This window comes from Procambarus clarkii, chromosome 79, assembly GCF_040958095.1.
Source record: "Procambarus clarkii isolate CNS0578487 chromosome 79, FALCON_Pclarkii_2.0, whole genome shotgun sequence".
NCBI lineage: Eukaryota > Metazoa > Arthropoda > Malacostraca > Decapoda > Cambaridae > Procambarus > Procambarus clarkii.
The window spans coordinates 11,365,562-11,390,791 of record NC_091228.1 but is presented as its reverse complement, the minus strand read 5'-3'; the positions used below and the strand labels follow the sequence as shown (position 1 = coordinate 11,390,791).

Sequence of the window (25,230 nt, the reverse complement as noted above, 5' to 3'; positions counted from 1 at the left end):
TTGCACATTTGCATCATGAACAATATCCAAGAATGTTTTACTGTTCAGCCCACAGGCGTGCAGAACAGTCTTCGAGACTTGGTGCCTTTTTCAGACATACTTACATAGCAATCAGCCATTATTCACTGTTATTTTACCTAGGATAAGCGTTAATTGTTAATTATGTTACGTTAAAATATAGATCATTGTGATAACTCAACAGGAGATGGTAATTATTGTATATACTTGGAAACTCTTACTTCAAGTACTGTGTCGATTTTCCTAGATACTTTGTGATCTTACTGGCTCATCAAGTATCAACTTGTTTACAATTCCAAGGCCAAATAATCTATCGCGTGTAAAATATAAACTTAAAAAAATATATGGTGTTTAGCCATACAGCAGAACACTGTCCTGGCAACCTACAGTCTTCCAGGACTAAGCTAGTCATCAGGGATGCCAGTGACGGCATCTAAGAAACTGTTAACTTAATAAAATTAATATGTAAAGTCGATTGTGATGGTCTCTTCACAATCGACTTGAGAATGGTCCAGGATAGACCGAAACGTCGTCGTCCCTTCACTTTCTAGTGTGGGGTTTGGTCAACATATTTCAACCACGTTATTGTGACTCCTCGTCTGCATAATACCTAAACCTCCAGAACTTCTTTAACATGTTGCAGGTGAGGGCTGAGAAGCCAGACGGCACTCCGGCAGGTGGTGTCCCCATGGAGGTGTGTGTAGCTAGTCGCTGCACCAACATGACCACAGCACCAGATGGTCTCTTCACAACAGTCTTGCCAGTCTACAACACCAAGAGAGTTTACGTAAGTGTCTTCTTGACTTAATTATTATTATAACGTTTAGTCAGTAAACAATTATTATTATAACGTTTAGTCAGTAAACAATTATTATTATAACGTTTAGTCAGTAAACAATTATTATTATAACGTTTAGTCAGTAAACAATTATTATTATAACGTTTAGTCAGTAAACAATTATTATTATAACGTTTAGTCAGTAAACAATTATTATTATAACGTTTAGTCAGTAAACAATTATTATTATAACGTTTAGTCAGTAAACAATTATTATTATAACGTTTAGTCAGTAAACAATTATTATTATAACGTTTAGTCAGTAAACAATTATTATTATAACGTTTAGTCAGTAAACAATTATTATTATAACGTTTAGTCAGTAAACAATTATTATTATAGTTTCTAATATAAATTCCAAGTGTTGTTCAGTTTCTCAACATAACTTTACAGTAAAAGTCTGAAGCACTTTTAGCAACACTAAATTTTTGTTGACAGGTGAGCTTTACATCAAGAGGACGGAGGGTATTAGTGATTTTTTTTTTAGTTTCAGATATGAAGGGAATGCAGAACATAGTACTACTAGTTTGTTGTTGTTAAAGATTTGCTACTCGGAACAAAAAGTTCCAAGTAGCACGGGCTATGGTGAGCCCGTAGTGGACTGTACTACTAGTGTTGAAACAGGAAAGAAATTTCCTTTAGCTTGATAATAGGCAAAGTTGATAAAATGTAAAAGGTAACCAAGGCGAGAGAAAGACTTGTAAATAATAGAAATTTCAGAATAAAAATCTGAAGGTCACTGATGTGTTGGACGTGGAGGAAGAGAGACAAGAACACTTTTCTTGACAAAGTGGATGGTAGGAAATGAAGTAAATATACGTACCATTGTGCTTAAGATTGGGGCACACAGAGAAAGACAAACTGGACACAGAGCTGTGAACTTGAACGTCTAGGAAAGGAAGGATGGAATTAGATTACAATTGTACTTAGAAATTGATAGGAGGAGCCAGATTGTTAAGAGAGGAGAGGAAAGGCTAGAAAAAGACGGTTATGAGCCCATAGAACAAAACTGTCATCAACATAGCCAAACCAGGGAGAGGGACGAGTATCAACAGTGGGAAGAAGAAGAGGTTCAAATACTCTGTATAGTGATTGGCAAGAACAAGGGAGAGGACGGAACTCATAGTTTATAGGAAGACAAAGTAAAGCACGAAACAATGGGTACAAAATGGACGTTTAGATTCAGGAAAGGCCTGGGTAAATACAGGTTTGAGAATAGATTTGTTGATTTATAAAAGATATTACTTATAAATAAAATACAAGTAGGATCAATGAATACAAACATGAATGGACGAGTTGTGTAGCATAAATAAGAGCTGCCTCACATGGGACAACATGCCTTGTGCAGTCCCATATATTACTGTGTTCGTTAGTTCTGTGTTGACACATATATGAATCTTGACTTCTGAGCTTGTGCTCGTTACCTCTGTGCCGGTGGTTCACGGTAGTTGTGTTGCCTCGTTACTTCTGTGCTGGTGGTTCACGGTAGTTGTGTTGCTCGTTACTTCTGTGCTGGTGGTTCACGGTAGTTGTGTTGCCTCGTTACTTCGGTGCTGGTGGTTCACGGTAGTTGTGTTGCCTCGTTACTTCTGTGCCGGTAGTTCACGGTAGTTGTGTTGCTCGTTACTTCTGTGCCGGTGGTTCACGGTAGTTGTGTTGCCTCGTTACTTCGGTGCTGGTGGTTCACGGTAGTTGTGTTGCCTCGTTACTTCGGTGCTGGTGGTTCACGGTAGTTGTGTTGCTCGTTACTTCTGTGCTGGTGGTTCACGGTAGTTGTGTTGCCTCGTTACTTCGGTGCTGGTGGTTCACGGTAGTTGTGTTGCCTCGTTACTTCGGTGCTGGTGGTTCACGGTAGTTGTGTTGCTCGTTACTTCTGTGCTGGTGGTTCACGGTAGTTGTGTTGCTCGTTACTTCGGTGCTGGTGGTTCACGGTAGTTGTGTTGCTCGTTACTTCTGTGCTGGTGGTTCACGGTAGTTGTGTTGCTCGTTACTTCGGAGCTGGTGGTTCACGGTAGTTGTGATGCTCGTTACTGCGGTGCTGGTGGTTCACGGTAGTTGTGTTGCTCGTTACTTCTGTGCTGGTGGTTCACGGTAGTTGTGTTGCTCGTTACTTCGGTGCTGGTGGTTCACGGTAGTTGTGATGCTCGTTACTGCGGTGCTGGTGGTTCACGGTAGTTGTGATGCTCGTTGTGTGCTACCATTCACTCTCGGTTTCTTGGAACATTTTCTTAAAGTGTAGTTGTTACTGTGTACCAGGTTTCTAAGACCGCTTTTCTCCGTCTTGTGTGCTGTTCTATATGTTCTCTGAATGTGAGAGTTTGACTATTGATAGCCGGTTGATCTTTCCATGAGAGCTTGGCTTTTGGTATTGCAGCTTCGGTCACCGGCAAACCTTCTGCCCACCTGTTCAAGGTTATACTCAACTGCTGTTTTGTTTCCAAAACGTTTGGATTATTGCAAATGACTGCAAGTACTGGCAGAGATGCACAGCCCAGGAGTGCTGTATGCTATTAGGAGTTCGTGGACACTCATGGCCGTCCTCCTTGCCATCTGCAGCTTTTTCTGTAGAGCTTAAAGTAGAGTTTACCTTTATAATGCGGGTATCAGACTGTCATACATCCATATGAGAGCCAGAGTAAATAAGAGCATGCAAATAAAACTTTAAAGAATATGGAATATGGGAGGTGGTGATCTTTGGAATATATAAATACTCCGAAATTACCATCTCTTTTAAGGGTCTGAGCGGGTGGTGGAGCGGGTTAAGGCGTACCTGTTATGCCAGTTGCTGGAAGGCTTCTGTGCTGGCGAGGGTTCGAGTCTCCTGGTGGGAAAGTGTTCTAAAGTTGTATACTTCACTCTCGTGTTTAGGAGAGTTGTGCCTTAAGTTCATAGACACAGTGTTCTCCCATATTAACAGGGACTTGATGAAATAAACGTATAAATGACCCCTCACTTGCTCTAGTGCTCTTGGGAGGTGGTGATCTTTGGAATATATAAATACTCCGAAATTACCATCTCTTTTAAGGGTCTGAGCGGGTGGTGGAGCGGGTTAAGGCGTACCTGTTATGCCAGTTGCTGGAAGGCTTCTGTGCTGGCGAGGGTTCGAGTCTCCTGGTGGGAAAGTGTTCTAAAGTTGTATACTTCACTCTCGTGTTTAGGAGAGTTGTGCCTTAAGTTCATAGACACAGTGTTCTCCCATATTAACAGGGACTTGATGAAATAAACGTATAAATGACCCCTCACTTGCTCTAGTGCTCTTGGGAGGTGGTGATCTTTGGAATATATAAATACTCCGAAATTACCATCTCTTTTAAGGGTCTGAGTGGGTGGTGGAGCGGGTTAAGGCGTACCTGTTATGCCAGTTGCTGGAAGGCTTCTGTGCTGGCGAGGGTTCGAGTCTCCTGGTGGGAAAGTGTTCTAAAGTTGTATACTTCACTCTCGTGTTTAGGAGAGTTGTGCCTTATAGTCATAATAAAATGGGTTGCGCTTTCTCCTGATACCTTTCCTCCCCTTGCTCCTGCACCTCGTAGACAGCCAGACTGAGTTTCCTTCTTGCTAGGTAAGGCTGGGCCTCGGAGAGTGGGCCTCGGAGGCTTCGTGCAAGGGTGGGCCTCGGATGGTGGGTCTTGGAGGCTTCGTGCAAGGGTGGGCCTCGGAGGGTGGGTCTCGGAGGCTTCATGCAATTACCTAAGGCTTGTTAACCTACTGAAATTTACCAGATAACACCAAAAAGTGAGAGCGAGCTTGAGTACACTGGGTTTGACTTTTCCAAAAGGATTTAGTGATCATTGTGTAGTATGCTAAAGTGTGTTTAACTCTCCTCAGATAAAGGCCCTGAACTGCCGGGTGACAATGTATGAGTCGGAGTTCTCGAAGACCCTGGAGCACTCATTCTCTCCCTCTAACTCGTCACTGTTGATCCACGCCCCGGAGGGCAAGCTCAAGTGTGTGCCTGGAGAGGCCCAAGACCACCTCCTGCCAGTCCTCTTCTCCGCCTCCGACCAGACCTCTGCCATCTTTACTGTCCAGGTAATTGTAAGGAAATTTAACGCTGTCTACTTGACATGTGTTGTGCTCAAGGAAATTGGTGCCTTCGTGTTTGTTCGTAATGATCATAAATTAAGTATTAACACTGCACAATAGATCTGAGCTCCATAGGTTATTAGTGGCAAAGTATCTCATTAACTCTGAGTATCGTAAGGTTCAATGGCAACATTTGTGCAATATAGTTTTACTCTTTTAGTAATAGTACATGATCCTAAAGTGATTTTTGTTGTTACTGTAATTACAAAGTATGTGAACTCATAAGTATTGTGACCATAAATCAATTTAATTACTTAGCAGAGGAAAATGAGTAAAACTGAATGAACCAGCCATGCAAGTTATATGCTCGAGGGGATTGTTATAGAAAGGTAAATATACTTTTTGGCATGAATACACTTGACTTAAAATGGGAAAAAATAACACAATTAGTATAACTACATTATATTTATTTTGGTTAATCATGTACAATTATTAATTATTTAAAAAATTTCATCCAACATGCCTTTCCTTGTAGCAGGCCGCAGGCCCATATATCCACTACAGCCTGTTGGCCATCCACTCCTTGCAGGAACTGGTTTGTTTCTTAATAAAATGTCCGCCTCTGTTCCGGCAATATTCACCACCCATGTTGGGGGGTTTTGACCCTGCTGACCCTCACCAGGATGCAACCCCCACAGTTACCTAACTTCCAGATACTTATTTACTGCTAGGTGAACAGAGTCATCAGGTGAAAGGAACCATACCAAACCATTTCTGTCCTGGCTGGGGCTTACCCCGGGATCCTCAATTGTTTAGTTGGAAGAGTTCTAATGAATGTTAGAAATAAAAGATGTTTAATGAAATATACAACTTAAAATTCTCATTGACCATTAGACCTGCATACGAAGCTACTTGCTTGCGTCAGGTTGTGTCTTGCAGGAAGGTCCAGTACCAGGGCAGCCAGGAGTACCAGCTGACCAGCGGGGCCTAACACTCTACTATTACTTCAGGTTGTGTCTCGCGGGAAGGTCCAGTACCAGGGCAGCCAGGAGTACCAGCTGACCAGCGGGGTCTAACACTCTACTATTACTTCAGGTTGTGTCTCGCGGGAAGGTCCAGTACCAGAGCAGCCAGGAGTACCAGCTGACCAGCGGGGAGCTGCCCATCAGTGTGGAGCACCTGGTGGAGCCTCTCCCCCCTCCCCTCCCCAACACCATCAGGGGAGTCGTCAACATCATTATCAACATTCCTCCAACTGCGTCTCCCAAGGTCAAGGTCTGTATAAGGATTATATTTGCTTTTAAGTAAGTCTACTCAGTAAGGATAATTTGTTTAAGATAATGATAGACGTTTGCAACATTTGCCTGCTGCGAGTCGTTCAACTTCCCCACTTTAAGGATGCACAAATAACCTTGAGAAATTGTTATCATTTTTCTTACTAAGCTTTTATTGTTTATTAACCAAACCTTTAACTTCAAGATTATCTGAACTGTCAATCCACGTGCAAATTTATTGAATATATGAGAAAGATTACGTGCATGAATTTCTTCATAAATACATTACATTTTTGGAGAAACTTACCACAAAGCCGCAGTGCTTCAATGAAAGTGAAGACAATGCACGTGTAAGTGCATTACAAACCAAATTTTTGGATGTAACCCACATTCTTTCTCACAAGCAGCTGTATACAGTGTTCTGAATAAGAGTCTAGAAGTTTGCGTTTTTATGTCTGGTAGAGCGCCTCACTTGGCGTTCATCATTAGACGTCGTTGTTATCATCCTCCCCAGGAGCCAGGGACTCCCCAGGGACCTCCTAGGAGACTCCCCAGGGACCTCCTAGGGGACACCCCAGGGACCTCCTAGGGGACTCCCCAGGGATCTCCTAGGGGACTCCCCAGGGACCTCCTAGGGGACTCCCCAGGGACTCACCGGGACTCCCCTAGAGACTCACCAAGGGATGTCGAAGTTTCGGAATAATGCTCAATTACCTGATTTCTGGGAACTGTGGGGCAGGGTTCTGTGGAATCACTATCCCTACTCTGGACACCACAACGTCTGTGCTCATATGACTTACCGAGATTAGTTAGTTTTACTTCGAGAAAATTCTCGAAGAAAATATTCGAGGGGATAATATTATTAGAGGGAAAAATAATAATATGAGAGGGAAAACATTAATATTAAAATATTAGTTGGAACCAGACCCTCTGATATTTTACAAGTGTAAATTATTATGTATTTCTCCCGCCTGCGCTCTAAAGGTGCGTTCTTCAACCTCTTTATTCCTGCGAACTGCCGACGGCCTGTTGACGGCCTAGACAGAAATAAAACGTCATTGCTATGAAATAATACTACTGTATATGTAGATAGTATTTTATATATTAAAATGTTATAAAATTAAAATTATTAGTGTGACATATACTGCTGCTTCTTTGTCAGCACATTTGACACACACACACATGGCAGGAGCGTTGTTTGTGGGAGACGAAGCGCTCTATTAACATTGTGACGTTCAGGAGAGGAGAGATTATTCTCTTGAGTCAACACACCTGCGGTCATTTTTTTTTTTGCCATAATATATCCTTATTTTATTTATATACCATGAATACTGAATGTGAAAATCAAACTATTGAAACTATTATGTGAAAATACACAGGTCGAAATTAGTAAAGTAGCGCTATAATACAGTCAGCAAAACACCGCCTGGAAGAAGAGTTACACCGCGTGTGTGGCCGCTGGTCTGGGGAGGTCCTCAACATGTTCCCTCCAGCCTTACATGGTCGTGTAGTGAGCACTCAACTGTGGCTTGTTGTGGGCGGCCACAACTGTGGCTTGTTGTGGGCGGACACAACAGTGGCTTGTTGTAGGCGGACACAACTGTGGCTTGTTGTGGGCGGCCACAACTGTGGCTTGTTGTAGGTGGACACAACTGTGGCTTGTTGTAGGCGGACACAACTGTGACTTGTTGTAGGCGGACACAATTGTGGCTTGTTGTAGGCGGACACAACTGTTGCTTATTGTAGGCGGACACAACTGTGGCTTGTTGTAGGCGACCACAACTGTGGCTTGTTGTAGGCGGCCACAACTGTGGCTTGTTGTAGGCGGACACAACTGTGGCTTGTTGTAGGCGGACACAATTGTAGCGTGTTGTAGGCGGACACAATTGTGGCTTGTTGTTGGCGGACACAACTGTGGCTTGTTGTAGACGGACACAACTGTGGCTTGTTGTAGGCGGACACAACTGTGGCTTGTTGTAGGCGGACATAACTGTGGCTTGTTGTAGGCGGACACAATTGTGGCTTGTTGTAGGCGGACACAACTGTGGCTTGTTGTAGGCGGACATAACTGTGGCTTGTTGTAGGCGGACACAATTGTGGCTTGTTGTAGGCGGACACAATTGTGGCTTGTTGTAAGCGGACACAATTGTGGCTTGTTGTAGGCGGACACAACTGTTGCTTATTGTAAGCGGACACAACTGTGGCTTGTTGTAGGCGACCACAACTGTGGCTTGTTGTAGGCGGACACAATTTTTGCTTGTTGTAGGCGGACACAATTGTGGCTTGTTGTAGGAGAAAGGCCCTGGACTTTTATTGCAATAAATGAATAATAAATATACACTATACATGGTATACTAAATTGTATACAACATACTGTGTATACAGGGTATACATTTATTAGCCATACCGAATACATGCCTTTTAGGGTATAAATGTGCTACAAGATAAAACTAAATGCATTAACAAAAGAAATTAGATATACATATGCAGAAATATATATCTGCTAATGAGTATAATTATCATTGATTCGTGAATTTTTTCTCATTTGCTTCAAAATCAATATAGTTGCAACAGTACGTACCACAATGAGTCCGCCAGACTCAACAGATGTGTAAAGTTTGATAATAATCAGCCCATATCTGCCTCTCCTATTAGTGGGGAAAAGTTTTAAGTTTATTTAATTAAAAGTGAGTTTTTGCAACTTCGAAACGAATAATCGGTTACAATTTAAATGTTTCAAAATTTTAAGTCAACATTTTTTTGTTCACGTTTCGTTTATAAAGATGCAATTTTATTTTATTTGTAATTAATTTTTAAGGCTACACTGCTAAAAAATTTTCCCACGTCTTAGAATTGTGTATTTACTTACCTAAAATGTGAAAAATACTGACATTTTAATATCATGTTCAGAAGAAAAGTCTGGAAAGGACCCCGAGTGTGAACAGCTTGCTGGCCGAGCTCAACACCAATACTGCTATCAATGTATGACAACTATATAGCTAATTCAATATACTGGGATGCTGCGTGCTAGTTAATCATCTTCCCGTCCCAAATATGACCAGCTATTGGGTCTGTAACACTGTTGGTAGAATGTGTAACGTGGAATGATGGCATTAACCTTATTTTCTCCCCCTCCATTAATAAATCGAAAACAATAATATGTTCCAGGTTTGGTATGCCATATGAAGAGGGGCATTAAGACTGATAATGTTTTGCAGGTGTTGGTGTGGTATACCCGTCAAGATGGGGAGGTTGTGGCGGACTCGAGGGAGCTGGAGGTGGACAAGTGCCTCAGTAACACCGTAAACCTCACTTGGTCAGCCTCTCGCGTACAACCTGGGGAACAAGCCTCTCTGTCCCTCTCCTCAGAGCCAGACTCTGTGTGTAGCCTGGGTAAGTAAAGCACGCCAAGGCTTACTTAGACCTGCTTGAGGGAAGCATGTGCTGAGAAAATCTGATGCTCATTCAAGCAGGACAAGCAAATTTTGTTGTTATTCTAGTACAGTAAGAAAATTGTATTCTTATTTTACCATACTATATATTTATATTCTTATGCCAGCCCAGACACTAACATAAAGCTTTATTATTTCCTGAACCCAGGAGTGGTAGACAGAAGCACAGAGCTGCTGGCAGTAAACCCTGACCCCATTTCCCTGGAAGCAGTGTTCAACTTTGCTGGAAGTTTTGATGTGGGACGATGGCTCGGCTCTCAGATCGACGACTATAAATACTGTAAAAAAAAGAGGAGAGAAAGGATAGCGAGTGCGAAACCTGAAAGCTCTAATATAGGTTGGTTCAAATTTGTTATGGTTCAGTATAACAGTGTTGCCATGTTATGGTTCAGTATAACAGTGTTGCCATGTTATGGTTCAGTATAACAGTGTTGACATGTTATGGTTCAGTATAACAATGTTGCCATGTTATGGTTCAGTATAACAGTGTTACCATGTTATGGTTCAGTATAACAGTGTTACTATGTTATGGTTCAGTATAACAGTGTTACCATGTTATGGTTCAGTATAACAGTGTTGCCATGTTATGGTTCAGTATAACAGTGTTGACATGTTATGGTTCAGTATAACAGTGTTGACATGTTATGGTTCAGTACAACAGTGTTGACATGTTATGGTTCAGTATAACAGTGTTGACATGTTATGGTTCAGTATAACAATGTTGCCATGTTATGGTTCAGTATAACTGTGTTACCATGTTATGGTTCAGTATAACAGTGTTACCATGTTATGGTTCAGTATAACAGTGTTGACATGTTATGGTTCAGTATAACAGTGTTACCATGTTATGGTTCAGTATAACAGTGTTGACATGTTATGGTTCAGTATAACAGTGTTGCCATGTTATGGTTCAGTATAACAGTGTTGACATGTTATGGTTCAGTATAACAGTGTTGACATGTTATGGTTCAGTATAACAGTGTTACCATGTTATGGTTCAGTGTAACAGTGTTGCCATGGAGAAAGAAAGAAAGAAGGACCCTTGACAAGCCGTCGGCTTTCTGGCCCCATCAAGACCACTTGAGATAGAAGCCCTCGGATAAATTTAAGTAAATTTACTTCCTTTTAAAATATACTAACAGACTAGTCTCAATATTTTTTTTACATTTAGCGGAATCATTTTATAATAATTTTATAAACCAAATAATCATTTATTATTTTCTTTTCTTAAAAAAGCTTTCACAAATTAAGAAATTTGAGAAATTTCAAATTTTCTCAAATTAACACCATTGAACGAGAATTTCTTCAGGTATCTTACAATAATGTTGCAATAATTAAATGTGTATTGTCTAACAAGAAGCTGATCCTTTGGAGGAGGTTGGTCGTAAGGTTAGTGCCGGTAATGCACCCTTTGTGTTACTAGAGGCGGTACCCAGCAGTACCCGGGTGGACCCTGTGCCTAGACCAGTAGCACTCCCTCAGAGGTCTCCCACCAACACCCCCAAACACTCCAAATATCACCAATCACCGTCCAAAGTTGTGCGTGATTAACCTCAAGCCTATGGCTTCCATCCTTGGATAGACAAATACTTTCTCTTTCATATATAGCTAAGGGAACCCCTGGTCTCTGTTCAGCCCATCCTTCTAAAGTGAAAGTTCTTATGAACAAATCCAGAAGGGCCGTGATGAGGATTCGAACTTTCGACTGGGATGATCCCAGACGCCGCCTTAGTCGACTAGGCCACGACACGGTCAAAAGAATTGCAACCGGGAATTCCATTGAATTCACACGGATCCTGCAGCCTCTCCGAGACGCAAATCAGGGTTTTACACAATTCCCCATGCAGTGATTGATGGATATATATTATTAATAGGAACGTTATCACCACAGACAAAAATCAGAAGACACAGTTTACAATTTACTACAAAAACAAGAAGACGGCAAACCAACTTATGAATAAGTCTCCAGGCACCAAACAGAACGCCTTAAAAGAGTCCAACATCGTCTATGCCACCACTTGATGCCCACTTGGGAACTGCCAGCCCCAAAGATCTAAGTATATAGGCAAGACAGCAACGTCTCTCTAGGTGATTAACAATGCACAAACAACAGGGCTCCATTAAGGAGCATATAATCTCCTCACACAACCAGACCATCACCAGAGAAATCTTTCAAGCAACACAGAAATTATCGACAGGTAAAACAACAACAGGAGACTCGACATCAGCGAGGCACTGCACATCAAAAGCTCAAACCCAGCAATCAACAGCCAGTTAACACATAACAACATTCTACCTACTTCAAGACCCCGAACCAACATAGTATAACAAGAAGATAATAACATGCAATAGACTATTATACCCATTGTGCCTTGATACAAATAGATACAAATATACATACAAATTCAAGATACATATAGTAAATACACACACACACACACACACACACACGCATACGCACAGCGTGGCGTCCACCTTTAGTCAAACACAAAACGAAGTTAGAAAAGGTTCAGAGGTATGCCACCAGGCTAGTCCCCAAGAAATGAGAGGAGAAAGAGAGTACACCGAGAGGAATGAGCTATGGGGAAAAATTACTGGAACTGAACCTCATGACACTGGAAGGCAGACGAGTTAGGGGAGACATGATCACGATCTACCAAATTCTCAGAGGAATTGACACAGTAGATAAAAATAAACTGTTTAGTATGGATTGTACATGAACAAGGGGACACAGGTAGAAACTGAGTACCCAAATGCACCACAGGGATGTTAGAAAGAACTTTTTCAATGTCAGAGTAGTTAGCAAATGGAATGCATTAGGCAGTGATGTGGTGGAGGCTGATTCCATACACAGTTTCAAATTTTGATATGATAGAGCCCAATAGACATGACAAGGTAGGAGAGAGCGATAGCGGCAGAAGCAAGGAAAAAGTGCAAGGCGAGAGGAGAAAACCAGGAAATCACAGCCCCTAACACACTATCACCAGACGTGAGAGGGGGAACCCACAATAAGCAGCCCAGTAACACCAGAGGGGAGGGCTACTCCACCACCCTCCTCTTCATAGAAAACCCCCCTACCCTGAACCCTCCCTGCCCCCTACTCAAATGCTCTCAGCCCTCCCTCCCTCCCTCCTAACCCCATAGCTTCCCAAGTACCCCTTCCCTTCTCACCCCATTCCTTCCCTTCTACCCCCTTCTCCACTTCCACCATATCCACCTTCCCCCCTTTCCCTCCCTGTCCCCTGTCCCCCTTCATCCCATTCCCTCCCAGTCTCCCCTTCACTTGAACCCCCCACCCCTCTCCCCAGTATCCTCTGAGACTCTTATCCACCTCACAAATCCTCTCACTTATGAAACAGCTTCCCCCATCAGCAGAACACTCACAAAGAAGGGGACATGAGAATGAACAGAAGAAAGTGAGTCTCAAGACAATGTACACTAACATAGATGGAATTACAAATAAATCATATGAACTTAGAGAATAGGAACAAGAAGAAAACTCAGGCATAATAGCACTCACAGAAACAAAGTTAACGAAAACCATAACAAATGCAGTGTTTCCACAGGAGAACTATGTAGTGAGGAAAAAGAGAGAAGGAAGGGGAGGTGGTGGTGTAGCTCTGCTGGTAAGAAAAGGCCGGAGTTTTGAGGAGATGGTTATTTAAGGCTATGAAGATTTCTGTGACTACATAACAAGTACCATAACAATTGGAGGACAAAAAATTATAGTCATAGTCATATATAACCCACCACTAAATGACAGAAAACCCAGAAAGGACTATGATAGAAACAACATGGCCACCATAAACATAATAGAGAGAGAGAGCAGCTTCTGTCGCTAGCAGGAATGGATCTGGACTACTAATCATGCGAGACTTCAACCACGGGAAGATAGACTTGGAGAGCTAAGTCCCACATGGGGAGCTAAACTGCTGGATGTGGCAACAAGTAACTTTCGAAGCAAACACATCAAGGGACCGACACGAATGAGAGGGGAAGATGAACCAGCCATGCTTGATTTGATATTTACACTCACTAAATGAATGGGATATAAGGGAAGTTACGTTGGAAGCACCCTTGGGAATGAGTGATTACAGTGTATTGATCTTTGAGTACTTGGTAGAGCTAAGCCTCTCTCACTCAGTACTTTGTCCAACTGTACTGGAAAACACTGGCGAGGTTCATCTTGTACGTGGGCCAGCCCACTGACAGTCTCACGAGGTGCCTATACCCCACGACCACTCTCCGGCCACTTGCTGGCAGAGAACCTCAGCCCACACGCTGATCGGGGCCACTTAAACAGTCGATACAGGGGTAGTGAACCTCTGGCAAAAGCCTCTAGCGTCTGGCTAGCAGCGCTTCCCAACAGGCACCCTCACTGTTGTCCGTTTCTTCACTAAGCCGGTCCCGGGGTACGCCAATCTCTTCCAGTTCTACTTAAACAGCAGTCGACACACACTGCTTTATATCGGCGGCGGTTTACTTAGTCGTCTTGCAGGACTAAGTCGAGAGAACGTTGGCTGCAGTGGAGAGTTATACATGAAGGAGTGGAGAGTTATACATAAAGGTGTGGTGAGTTATACATGAAGGTGTGGAGAGTTATACATGAAGGAGTGGAGAGTTATACATAAAGGTGTGGTGAGTTATACATGAAGGCGTGGAGAGTTATACGTGAAGGTGTGGAGAGTTATACATGAAGGTGTGGAGAGTGATACATGAAGATGTGGAGAGTAATACATGAAGGTGTGGAGAGTAATACATGAAGGTGTGGAGAGTAATACATGAAGGTGTGGAGAGCTATACATGAAGATGTGGAGAGTAATACATGTAGGTGTGGAAAGTTATACATGTAGGTGTGGAGAGTTATACATGAAGGTGTGGAAAGTTATACATGAAGGTGTGGAGAGTTATACATGAAGGTGTGGTGAGCTATACATGAAGGTGAGGAGAGTTATACATGAAGGTGTGGAGAGTTATACATGAAGGTGTGGAGAGTTATACATGAAGGTGTGGAGAGTTATACATGGAGGTGTGGTGTGTTATACATGAAGGTGAGGAGAGTTATACATGAAGGTGTGGAGAGTTATACATGTAGGTGTGGAGAGTTATACATGAAGGTGAGGAGAGTTATACATGAAGGTGTGGAGAGTTATACATAAAGGTGTGGTGAGTTATACATGAAGGTGTGGAGAGTTATACATGAAGGTGTGGAGAGTTATACATGAAGGTGTGGTGAGTTATATATGAAGGTGTGGAGAGTTATACATGAAGATGTGGAGAGTAATACATGTAGGTGTGGAAAGTTATACATGTAGGTGTGGAGAGTTATACATGAAGGTGTGGAGAGTTATACATGAAGGTGTGGAGAGTTATACATGAAGGTGTGGAGAGTTATACATGAAGGTGTGGTGAGTTATACATGAAGGTGAGGAGAGTTATACATGAAGGTGAGGAGAGTTATACATGAAGGTGAGGAGAGTTATACATGAAGGTGAGGAGAGTTATACATGAAGGTGAGGAGAGTTATACATGAAGGTGAGGAGAGTTATACATGATTAACGTTGATCCGTTATCTGCATTTTTTGGCAAATAAATCATCCTAACTTTTGCTCACGTTAAAGCTGTTAAATAATTTGTTCGAAATATATTATAAGGTGCAGTCCTATACATAATTGTTGACTCACTAGGTGCTGGGTGGAGTTAGTTATCATGGACTAGAGCTCTCAGTTGACTCACTAGGTGCTGGGTGGAGATAGTTATCATGGACCAGAGCTCTCAGTTGACTCACTAGGTGCTGGGTGGAGTTAGTTATCATGGACTAGAGCTCTCAGTTGACTCACTAGGTGCTGGGTGGAGTTAGTTATCATGGACCAGAGCTCTCAGTTGACTCACTAGGTGCTGGGTGGAGTTAGTTATCATGGACTAGAGCTCTCAGTTGACTCACTAGGTGCTGGGTGGAGTTAGTTATCATGGACTAGAGCTCTCAGTTGACTCACTAGGTGCTGGGTGGAGTTAGTTATCATGGACTAGAGCTCTCAGTTGACTCACTAGGTGCTGGGTGGAGTTAGTTATCGTGGACCAGAGCTCTCATTTGCTTATATGATGTACAATATTTTTAATATATTGTACATCATATGATGCTCATATGATGTACAATAAAATTTATATATTTTATAAATTTCACTATCAATTCATGAAAATTTTTAACTCTACAGAATTTTCAAAAATATTTCCGGGAAGATATTTCTACCATAGTGAATACGTCGACGCTCTCCACATGTTTGACGTGAGTTATTATTGTCATTTATTGTGAGTCACCACACTATCAGTGTGTGTCTCACTATCAGTGTGTGTCTCACACTATCAGTGTGTGTCTCACACACTCAGTGTGTGTCTCACACTATCAGTGTGTCTCACACTATCAATGTGTATCTCACACTATCAGTGTGTGTCTCACACTATCAGTGTGTATCACACTATCAGTGAGTCTCACACTATCAGTGTGTCTCACACTATCAGTGTGTCTTACACTATCATTGTGTCTCACACTATCAGTGAGTCTCACACTAGCAGTGTGTCTCACACTATCAATGACACACTGTCAGTGTGAGTCTCACACTATCAGTGTGAGTCTCACACTGTCAGTGTGTCTCACACTATCAGTGTGTCTCATACTATCAGTGAGTCTCACACTATCAGTGTCTGCCACACTATCAGTGTGTGTCACACTATCAGTGTGTCTCACACTATCAGTGAGTCTCACACTATCAGTGAGTCTCACACTATCAGTGTGTCCAACACTATAAGTGTGTTTCACACTATTAGTGTGAGTCTCACACTGCTCTCATCCCCCTAGCAACACGCCTTTGAGGTTGCTAGGGCTAGGTAACCCATCCTCTTGTTCAGATAGCACCTTTTGTAACCATGAACACAATAGAATAAAACTTGACATACTAGGCAATTAGCGAGTAGAATATGGTACTATTCATTACACTTTATAATGGTAAAGTAAATAGTAAATAATAATACCATTCGCATTATAGTCCGAAAAATGAAGGTAAAAAACAAACTATATATTGCTAGTAAAGCTCCTTTATGCACTATATTAGACCTCATACAACGTGAGTTAGGCCTAGGGAGGTTAGGTTACGTGAGTGTCTTCACAACAAAAATCGGAAATTTTTTCTGGTTTTTCTAATTCAAAAGTACCGATTTCTACTTCCTAACTGCGGTGTACGACGGTATATGTACTATGGTCGCTATCGTTACTATACAACGGAAACAGGAGGATTGACTGGGATAGGTCGTATAGTGGTAGTTCATTCTCTACCTCCCTCAGGTACCTCATTAAATCCCGTTTAATGACAATATGTTTGCCAGCTCCTGGACCCATGATGTACGTACCTGCCAAGTTGTCTGCCGGCGGCCTGGCGGAATGTGGTCAACTTTAATTACCCTTTTCGCATTTCAGAAGTTTTAGGCCAGGAGTTTTAGGTTAGGTGTTACCTGCCGTCCTGTTCTGTAATGGCGACTTGGTTGGTCTCTGTTGTGGTCGAGTTGACGAGTTTTCTCTGGTGGGTCTCTGGTATGGTCGAGTTGACCAGTTTTCTCTGGTGTGGTCGAGTTGACCAGTTCTCTCTGGTGTGGTCGAGTTGACCAGTTCTCTCTGGTGGGTCTCTAGTGTGGTCGAGTTGACCAGTTCTCTCTGGTGGGTCTCAGGTGTGGTCGAGTTGATCAGTTCTCTCTAGCGGGTCTCTGGTGTACCCGACGGCCTTGACGTATGGGTGTTTGTATTAATGATATGACATTTGTGATCAGATGGATGTTGTCATGTATGTGTTCTTGTTGCAAGATTTCAATGACAGTTCTCGAATCTGTGTGTATGATAACATGTTGTTGGTGCTCAGCAAGAGCATGTTCCAAAGCCTTTTGAATGGCTAGCATCTCTGTTTGAGAAGTTGAACACCCGTTTGAGAGTTTCTATCTAACTACAAACTATCTTGCCTTAACTGCAGCTCCGGTTTCTTGACCCCTGCTGGTCTACTAATCCATCTGTGAAGTAAATGATGCTTTCAGATGCCAAGTTTGATTCTATATTCATCTGTGCAATGATGCATAGACGATGAGGATTAGTCTAGTTCTTTATTTACTTGAATAGTCATAATCTTAGTCTGGTGCCAGTGATTCCCATGGGGCTACAAGACAAGGTCTGCGTGTATTTCGTGCTATCCCTTTGTAATTCTATTTATAATTTCGAATGTATTGCATGGAGAGTCCACCTGGTTTTTTTAAAGCTCTTCTATCCCAAGTAACTTCTCTAGTGATTATATATTTGAGTGAACTGATTATTAGTCTAGTCAATATCTAGGTCAGCATGCAGGCAGCAGGCCCTTTTACCATTATTTCAACCCATGTTAGTTTAGTTTCTAGTCTTAGGTTCTGTATTTTAGTCCTTCTGGGAGTCCCTGTTATGACTTGCATTGCATTATTTTGAATACACTCAACCATTGCCCACTGACCAGGAGAAAGAGTGAGTAAGGCAAGCGCTGCATAATCAACTATGGAATGAACGGTGTGTATGTTAAACATTATTAACACTCTGTGTCTCGCTCCTGGATGGGGCTCTGTGATTATTTTCATTATATTCAGTCGTTATTTTGGTTTCTCCTTCAGACATTAAATTTGCTTGTTGAATGGTTTTTAGAACCAATCCTTACTCCGAGATATTGATATTGTGTAACCCACTCAAGATTAATATCTTGAATGCGTAGGAGACTCGTGATTATTGCAACCCAGTCTCATTGCTTTAGATTTATGTGCAGATATTTTTTACCCAAAAATACACCATTCAAATGTTACTTTATCTAGCGTCATTTGGACTTTATTCAAAAGAGAAGGACCTGTGACGACTAATGATACATCAGCATAGCTTAGGAATTTAACCCTTTCTGGAAATGTCAGGGAAGCGAGGTTTTTCATAAGGATGTTAATGACTAGCACTGAGTCTGTAACTCCTCCTTGTGGAGTCCCATTCTCATGCAACTGGTAACCTGACACTTGGCCTTGCAGGTTTACTCTGGCATACCTTTCAGGTCATTTTGAATCAAGGCAGTTTTCCTCCGACACTTTTTTTTTTAACATCTATAAAATTGATTGCGGACTTGCAAGTTCGAATCCTTTCACGAAATATACGGAGATTATTATAGCAGAACCTGAGTTAACTGTTCCTAGTAATGTTGCTATGCCGTTGGCAGTACGTACTGCTCTAGTGAAGTCAAATATGTATTAATGCAGACCTCCAGTTTTCCACAGAAGCCTATTTAAGACCTTCAGTCCTGCAACATGATGATAATGGGTCTGTAATTGCCAGGTTCTTTTGGCTTAGGAAACGGAATTATGTCTGCTTTCTTCTAAGAGGTCGGTAGTTTACCCCAGATGCATCTATAGCGTCCAATATGGCTTATTCTCCAGCGGGAGAACCTTCTTGTTTGGTGAAGGGAGTGCCCCAATCGTTGAATGTAGCTATGTTCTCATGATTGGCTGTCAACCTCTCATGATTTACTTGTTCTGACCGTTGCAGTAAGCTGATGTTTAAGCTGCTCTCTCTGGAAATTGGAGAGGAAGTGTCTCAGCCTCTTGTAAAGGTTGAATATATGTCTGTGGTCGGAATGGTCACTCTGATATGGCTATAATCTGGCCTCATGTCTCTCCAAGACCATTACGTTCATTTAGAGTTTGACACCACTCAAACTATCTTGGTTCCTTCCTCTCTTTAGAAACTCATCTTGCTTCAGATATCACTGCTCTTAGCAGAGTTCTTCCTTCTTTCAGAGGCTTTCTAAAGATGTTGACTCAGCTCTTACTCTTTAACTTCTTACCTGTAGAACAAATAATTCTTTCGTTTTGTATTATCTGGGATGATGACTGGAATTGCTTTGCTGCAGCTACAATGACTTTCTTGAGTCTCGTGTATGTTCACATCTTCAGGTGGCGAGTGCTGGAACGGTATTGTACATTTTTCCTGGAAGCTCTTGCTTGGTTCATCACTGACCTGGAAGCTTTTGCTTGGTTTGACCTCCTGGAAACTTTTGCTTGGTTTGACCTCCTGGAAGCTCTTACTTGGTTCATCGCTGACCTCCTGGAAGCTCTTACTTGGTTCATCACTGACCTCCTGGAAGCTCTTACTTGGTTCATCGCTGACCTCCTGGAAGCTCTTACTTGGTTTATCGCTGACCACCTGGAAGCTCTTGCTTGGTTCATCACTGACCTCCTGGAAGCTCTTGCTTGGTTCATCGCTGACCTCCTGGAAGCTCTTACTAGGTTCATCGCTGACCTCCTGGAAGTTCTTACTTGGGTCATCACTGACCTCCTGGAAGCTCTTACTTGGTTCATCGCTGACCTCCTGGAAGCTCTTCCTTGGTTCATTGCTGACCTCCTGGAAGCTCTTACTTGGTTCATCACTGACCTCCTGGAAGCTCTTGCTTGGTTCATCGCTGACCTCCTGGAAGCTCTTGCTTGGTTCATCGCTGACCTCCTGGAAGCTCTTGCTTGGGTCTTTGCTGACCTCCTGGAAGCTCTTGCTTGGGTCTTTGCTGACCTCCCGGAAGCTCTTGCTTGGGTCTTTGCTGACCTCCCGGAAGCTCTTGTTTGGGTCTTTGCTGACCTCCTGGAAGCTCTTGCTTGGGTCTTTGCTGACCTCCCGGAAGCTCTTGCTTAGGTCTTTGCTGACCTCCTGGAAGCTCTTGCTTGGGTCTTTGCTGACCTCCTGGAAGCTCTTGCTTGGGTCTTTGCTGACCTCCTGGAAGCTCTTGCTTGGGTCTTTGCTGACCTCCTGGAAGCTCTTGCTTGGGTCTTTGCTGACCTCCTGGAAGCTCTTGCTTGGGTCTTTGCTGACCTCCTGGGAGCTCTTGCTTGGGTCTTTGCTGACCTTTTGGAAGCTCTTGCTTGGGTCTTTGCTGACCTCCTGGGAGCTCTTTCTTGGGTCTTTGCTGACCTTTTGGAAGCTCTTGCTTGGGTCTTTGCTGACCTCCTGGAAGCTCTTGCTTGGGTCTTTGCTGACCTCCTGGAAGCTCTTGCTTGGGTCATTACTGACCTCGAGGCCTCGAGTCTTGCCTAATATTCAGTTATCATCGTGTGAAGGACGTACTAATAGTAGCATTGATTCGTATTAAAACAACTGGAGACAACGCCAGATATATTATGCAGTTTAATTTTCTAGCAATTGGTGAAGTTTCTTGACATTATCGTTTGAATTATTATTGGTATTGATGTTCTTGGTAAGTTTTGTAATAAATATAGTTCTTATAGTCTCCGTTATTTGTGATGCCTTTCTGCCATTGTAAAACATGTATTAATTCTTTAATTTGTTTTTCAGAACTCTGGTTTGTTCGTCTTCAGCGACTTGACACTAGAGACGAGACCGTGTGAGGAAGGTAATGTTCACTTCTCTTCATCAACGGCCTCTCTTCCCAATGTCAAATTATCAATGTTTATTTTATCATTCAGCTGTTTTTCTCAGACTTCTAATTGTTACTGTTACATAATTGTAACTGTCTGTATTGCTACAAATATTTTTCACTGTTATTTGTACAGCATATTTACTGCCAAACAAGACCAGGAGCACCTTTCTCCTCCTACTTCCATAAAATCACATCATATTCAGAATGTAATAGAATTCGGAAGTATTAAATCACAAATTTCAAATGCACATTAGTTGTCCATTTAGATTTTTCAACTGTTAACATATATTTTTTATATTTAATATTTTTATATCAGCTTTAAGTAAAAAGCCCGAAATTTATAATACTAGTAATAATAATAATAATATAATAATTAAGTCAAACTCAAAGACAAATTTTAGCTGATCCTCGAGTTCTCACACGCTTGAACAGAATAAACTTAACATAGATAGAATGCAGAAACATTTCACAGCTTCAATTCGAAACAAGCAATTTTAAATGGTTTTTAAGCAATTTTTTTCTCACAGTCAAAGATGTACAAATATCGAAAGAATCAAGTATTTGAAGTTTGACACAAACACAATAAATGTGTCATATATCCATCACGAATTTAAGTGTCCAACAATCTCTGTTATAGCGATTGTTTGTTAGATAATATAAGTGATAAAATTACACATTTTAGTTTGCTTCAAGCTCAGTAATGTTAGTCCACATTAACATAAGCAACTGTTTAGCAATTACTCTCTTAATGACCAGAGTGATTGGATATGCTGACTCAGACTGGAGGCTTGGGTCTGTGGTGTAGATGCACATGTTACCCCCGCTAGTGTTGTGCACACTACCGTGGTGTAGGTGCACATGTTATCCCTGCTAGTGTTGTGCACACTACCGTGGTGTAGGTGCACATGTTATCCCCGCTAGTGTTGTGCACACTACCGTGGTGTAGGTGCACATGTTACCCCTGCTAGTGTTGTGCACACTATGCTGGTGTAGGTGCACATGTTATCCCTTCTAGTGTTGTGCACACTACCGTGGTGTAGGTGCACATGTTATCCCTGCTAGTGTTGTGCACACAACCGTGGTGTTGGTGCACATGATGTTACCCCCCGCTAGTATTGTGCACACTACCGTGGTGTAGGTGCACATGTTACCCCTGCTAGTGTTGTGCACACTACCGTGGTGTAGGTGCACATGTTACCCCTGCTAGTATTGTGCACACTACCGTGGTGTAGATGCACATGTTACCCCTGCTAGTGTTGTGCACACTACCGTGGTGTAGGTGCACATGTTACCCCTGCTAGTGTTGTGCACACTACCTTGGTGTAGGTGCACATGTTACCCCTGCTAGTGTTGTGCACACTACCTTGGTGTAGGTGCACATGTTACCCCTGCAAGTGTTGTGCACACTACCGTGGTGTAGGTGCACATGTTACCCCTGCTAGTGTTGTGCACACTACCGTGGTGTAGGTGCACATGTTACCCCTGCTAGTGTTGTGCACACTACCTTGGTGTAGGTGCACATGTTACCCCTGCTAGTGTTGTGCACACTACCGTGGTGTAGGTGCACATGTTACCCCTGCTAGTGTTGTGCACACTACCGTGGTGTAGGTGCACATGTTACCCCTGCTAGTGTTGTGCACACTACCGTGGTGTAGGTGCACATGTTATCCCTGCTAGTGTTGTGCACACTACCGTGGTGTAGGTGCACATGTTATCCCTGCTAGTGTTGTGCACACTACCGTGGTGTACGTGCACATGTTACCCCTGCTAGTGTTGTGCACACTACCGTGGTGTAGGTGCACAACGCTGTACGCATAAGGTAAATGTTAATTAGTGACACCAACATGGATTATCAACAAAAACAGCGCCAGCTGCAGGTCCTTGATGAACGGGGAAGCGAAAACACTTCAATTACGTATTTAGTAAAAATAAACAAAATATTAACGTTGAGCGAAATAATGTTTTGTGTGTTAAAAGAAAAATTGTGTGTTATCTGCAACTTTTTAACAAATATTTATTAAAATAAAATAACAATATATGAATAAATTATAATGGAGTGTAAGTATGGTTGATATGTGACCGCCTGCCTGAGGAGGGCAGGAAATGTGTGGTGGTGGAGACAGTGTTGCTTGTGAAGTATATGCTAGCTGGGCTGTGCTGGGAGACCCGAGACACGCCGGCTCTCGCCTCAATTATATTAGAGAGGTGGGGGTTATTACTTAACTTGAATCATCTGATGAACATAAAAACTCTTGACTTTACAGAGCGTCGTCACTCCGCCACTCCGAGACCTGTGGGTGGTTTTGGTGGCGGCCTCGCTGGTGATATTGCGCCCGCCGCCGCCCGGCCCCAGTCACCCCCGGGCGGCGGCGATGTTCCTAGGACCAATTTCCCGGAGACTTGGCTCTGGGACATCATCGTTGTCCCGTAAGTCTCCAGCTTATAGATTTATGTGTGAAAGAGTTCCGTTTTGTTTGTCTGTGAACACTGATCTTCACAGACCATATTGGGGGCTGTATTTGGTCTTTATTTCCAAAGGTTGCCAGCAATAGTTCAAATCCAAAATGCATTATAATCCTTTTTCATGCAGAACACGACAACTGACATTTCATTCCACTTAAAGAACTTCACACTTATCTTCCTCTAGTGTCACGCATTCATGCACTGTTTATTGGTGGGTGGAGGGGCTGATTGTCGACGTGTCGGTGGGTGGAGGGGTTGGGTGTCGACGTGTCGGTGGGTGGAGGGGCTGGTTGTCAACATGTCGGTGGGTGAAGGAGCTGGTTGTCAACATGTCAGTGGGTGGAGGGGATGGCTGTCGACGTGTCGGTTGGTGGAGGAGCTGATTGACTGTGTGGAGTTGCATGTGATGGTCAATTGTTATACTGTAACTGGAGGGTGATGGGCAATTGGTGCAGCGTAAATTACGGCCTACTGAGATGCGTAAGTATGATGAGGATGATGAACACTCCTTCACTAATCATCACTTCTACTGGGAAGTTCTCAGTAATAATTGAAATCAGAATATGTATATAATCAGTGTTGGAAAAATTATGAACTTGGTTACAGTTTTGGCATAAAGGTGTAAATGTAATAATTAGTGTTGCATGTGGTTATTGGCAGGTCGTCTGGCGTGAGCACCCAGCAGGTGACTGTACCGGACACCATCACACAGTGGGTGGGCAAGGCCGTGTGTGCCCACCCACAGAAGGGCGTAGGACTCTCCCAGAGGAAGTCCATCACCACCTTCACCCCCTTCTTCGTCGACCTCACTCTTCCCCCCTCTCTCAAGCGTGGAGAGATCCTCCCCGTCAAGATGTCTGTCTTCAACTACCTCGACCAACCCATACCTGTAAGTCCGCCTCTTTATCTCTGACTTGCCATCAACACTCACACACACACACACACACACACACACACACACACACACACACACACACACACACACACACACACACACACACACACACACACACACACACACACACACACACACACACACACACACACACACACACACACACACACACTTGTCTTGTGACCATCGTGTTGGGTGGACGTGGGTTGGGAGCTCCTGGATCACTCATGGAGTGGGAGGGGTAATCAGGCAACTTCGAAGTGAAAAAGACTATAAGTGAATGTACAAGTGAATGAAAAAACCTTGGGTTTTGACCAGAGCCATAAGGTAGTGAAGAAAAACAGTTTAATTAGCGTAATTCAAAATAGTTGAGGAAATACTGTGCAGTGTGAAACCAGACCTCACCGACCTCTGACCGCGTGACCTCACCTCGGCAGCAACCCTTATACCACCACGTGGGACGACGATTGGAGATTCACTCACCTATTGTGTTAGCAGATTGTGCAAGGTATTGAGGAGCGCCTTTTTGGCTAGATTGTTACTGCAATGACTAAAAGGGGTTCAAGGTCAATCACCAGCAGGGATGAGGAGGAGGACAGATTTATAGAGAAATTAATAGGGAAATTTGTAGAGAGAAGGAGTGATTGGTTGGAGGATCTAATCCAGGGGATTAAAAGTGAGGTATTTCAGCAAATACAGGATGCGGTAGAGAGGCAGAAACAAGAACTTATGCTCTATGTTCAGGAAGAGATTAGGAAGGGAAGAGAGGACTGGGAGAGGGAATGTGCTCGTATCACAAACGAATTAG

The 25,230-nt window shown here is 42.8% G+C and overlaps 1 protein-coding gene across 1 annotated transcript in view; it reads left to right on the top strand.

Moving 5' to 3' along the window:
* Positions 1-25,230, top strand: part of LOC123751416 (alpha-2-macroglobulin-like) — a 622,101-nt gene that overhangs the window by 510,855 nt on the left and 86,016 nt on the right. The window contains 9 exon segments of the mRNA XM_069314540.1: positions 662-805; positions 4,682-4,885; positions 5,975-6,154; positions 9,372-9,546; positions 9,754-9,942; positions 15,821-15,891; positions 20,980-21,037; positions 23,329-23,491; positions 24,188-24,416. Of these exon segments, the coding sequence (XP_069170641.1) occupies positions 662-805; positions 4,682-4,885; positions 5,975-6,154; positions 9,372-9,546; positions 9,754-9,942; positions 15,821-15,891; positions 20,980-21,037; positions 23,329-23,491; positions 24,188-24,416 (1,413 nt within the window).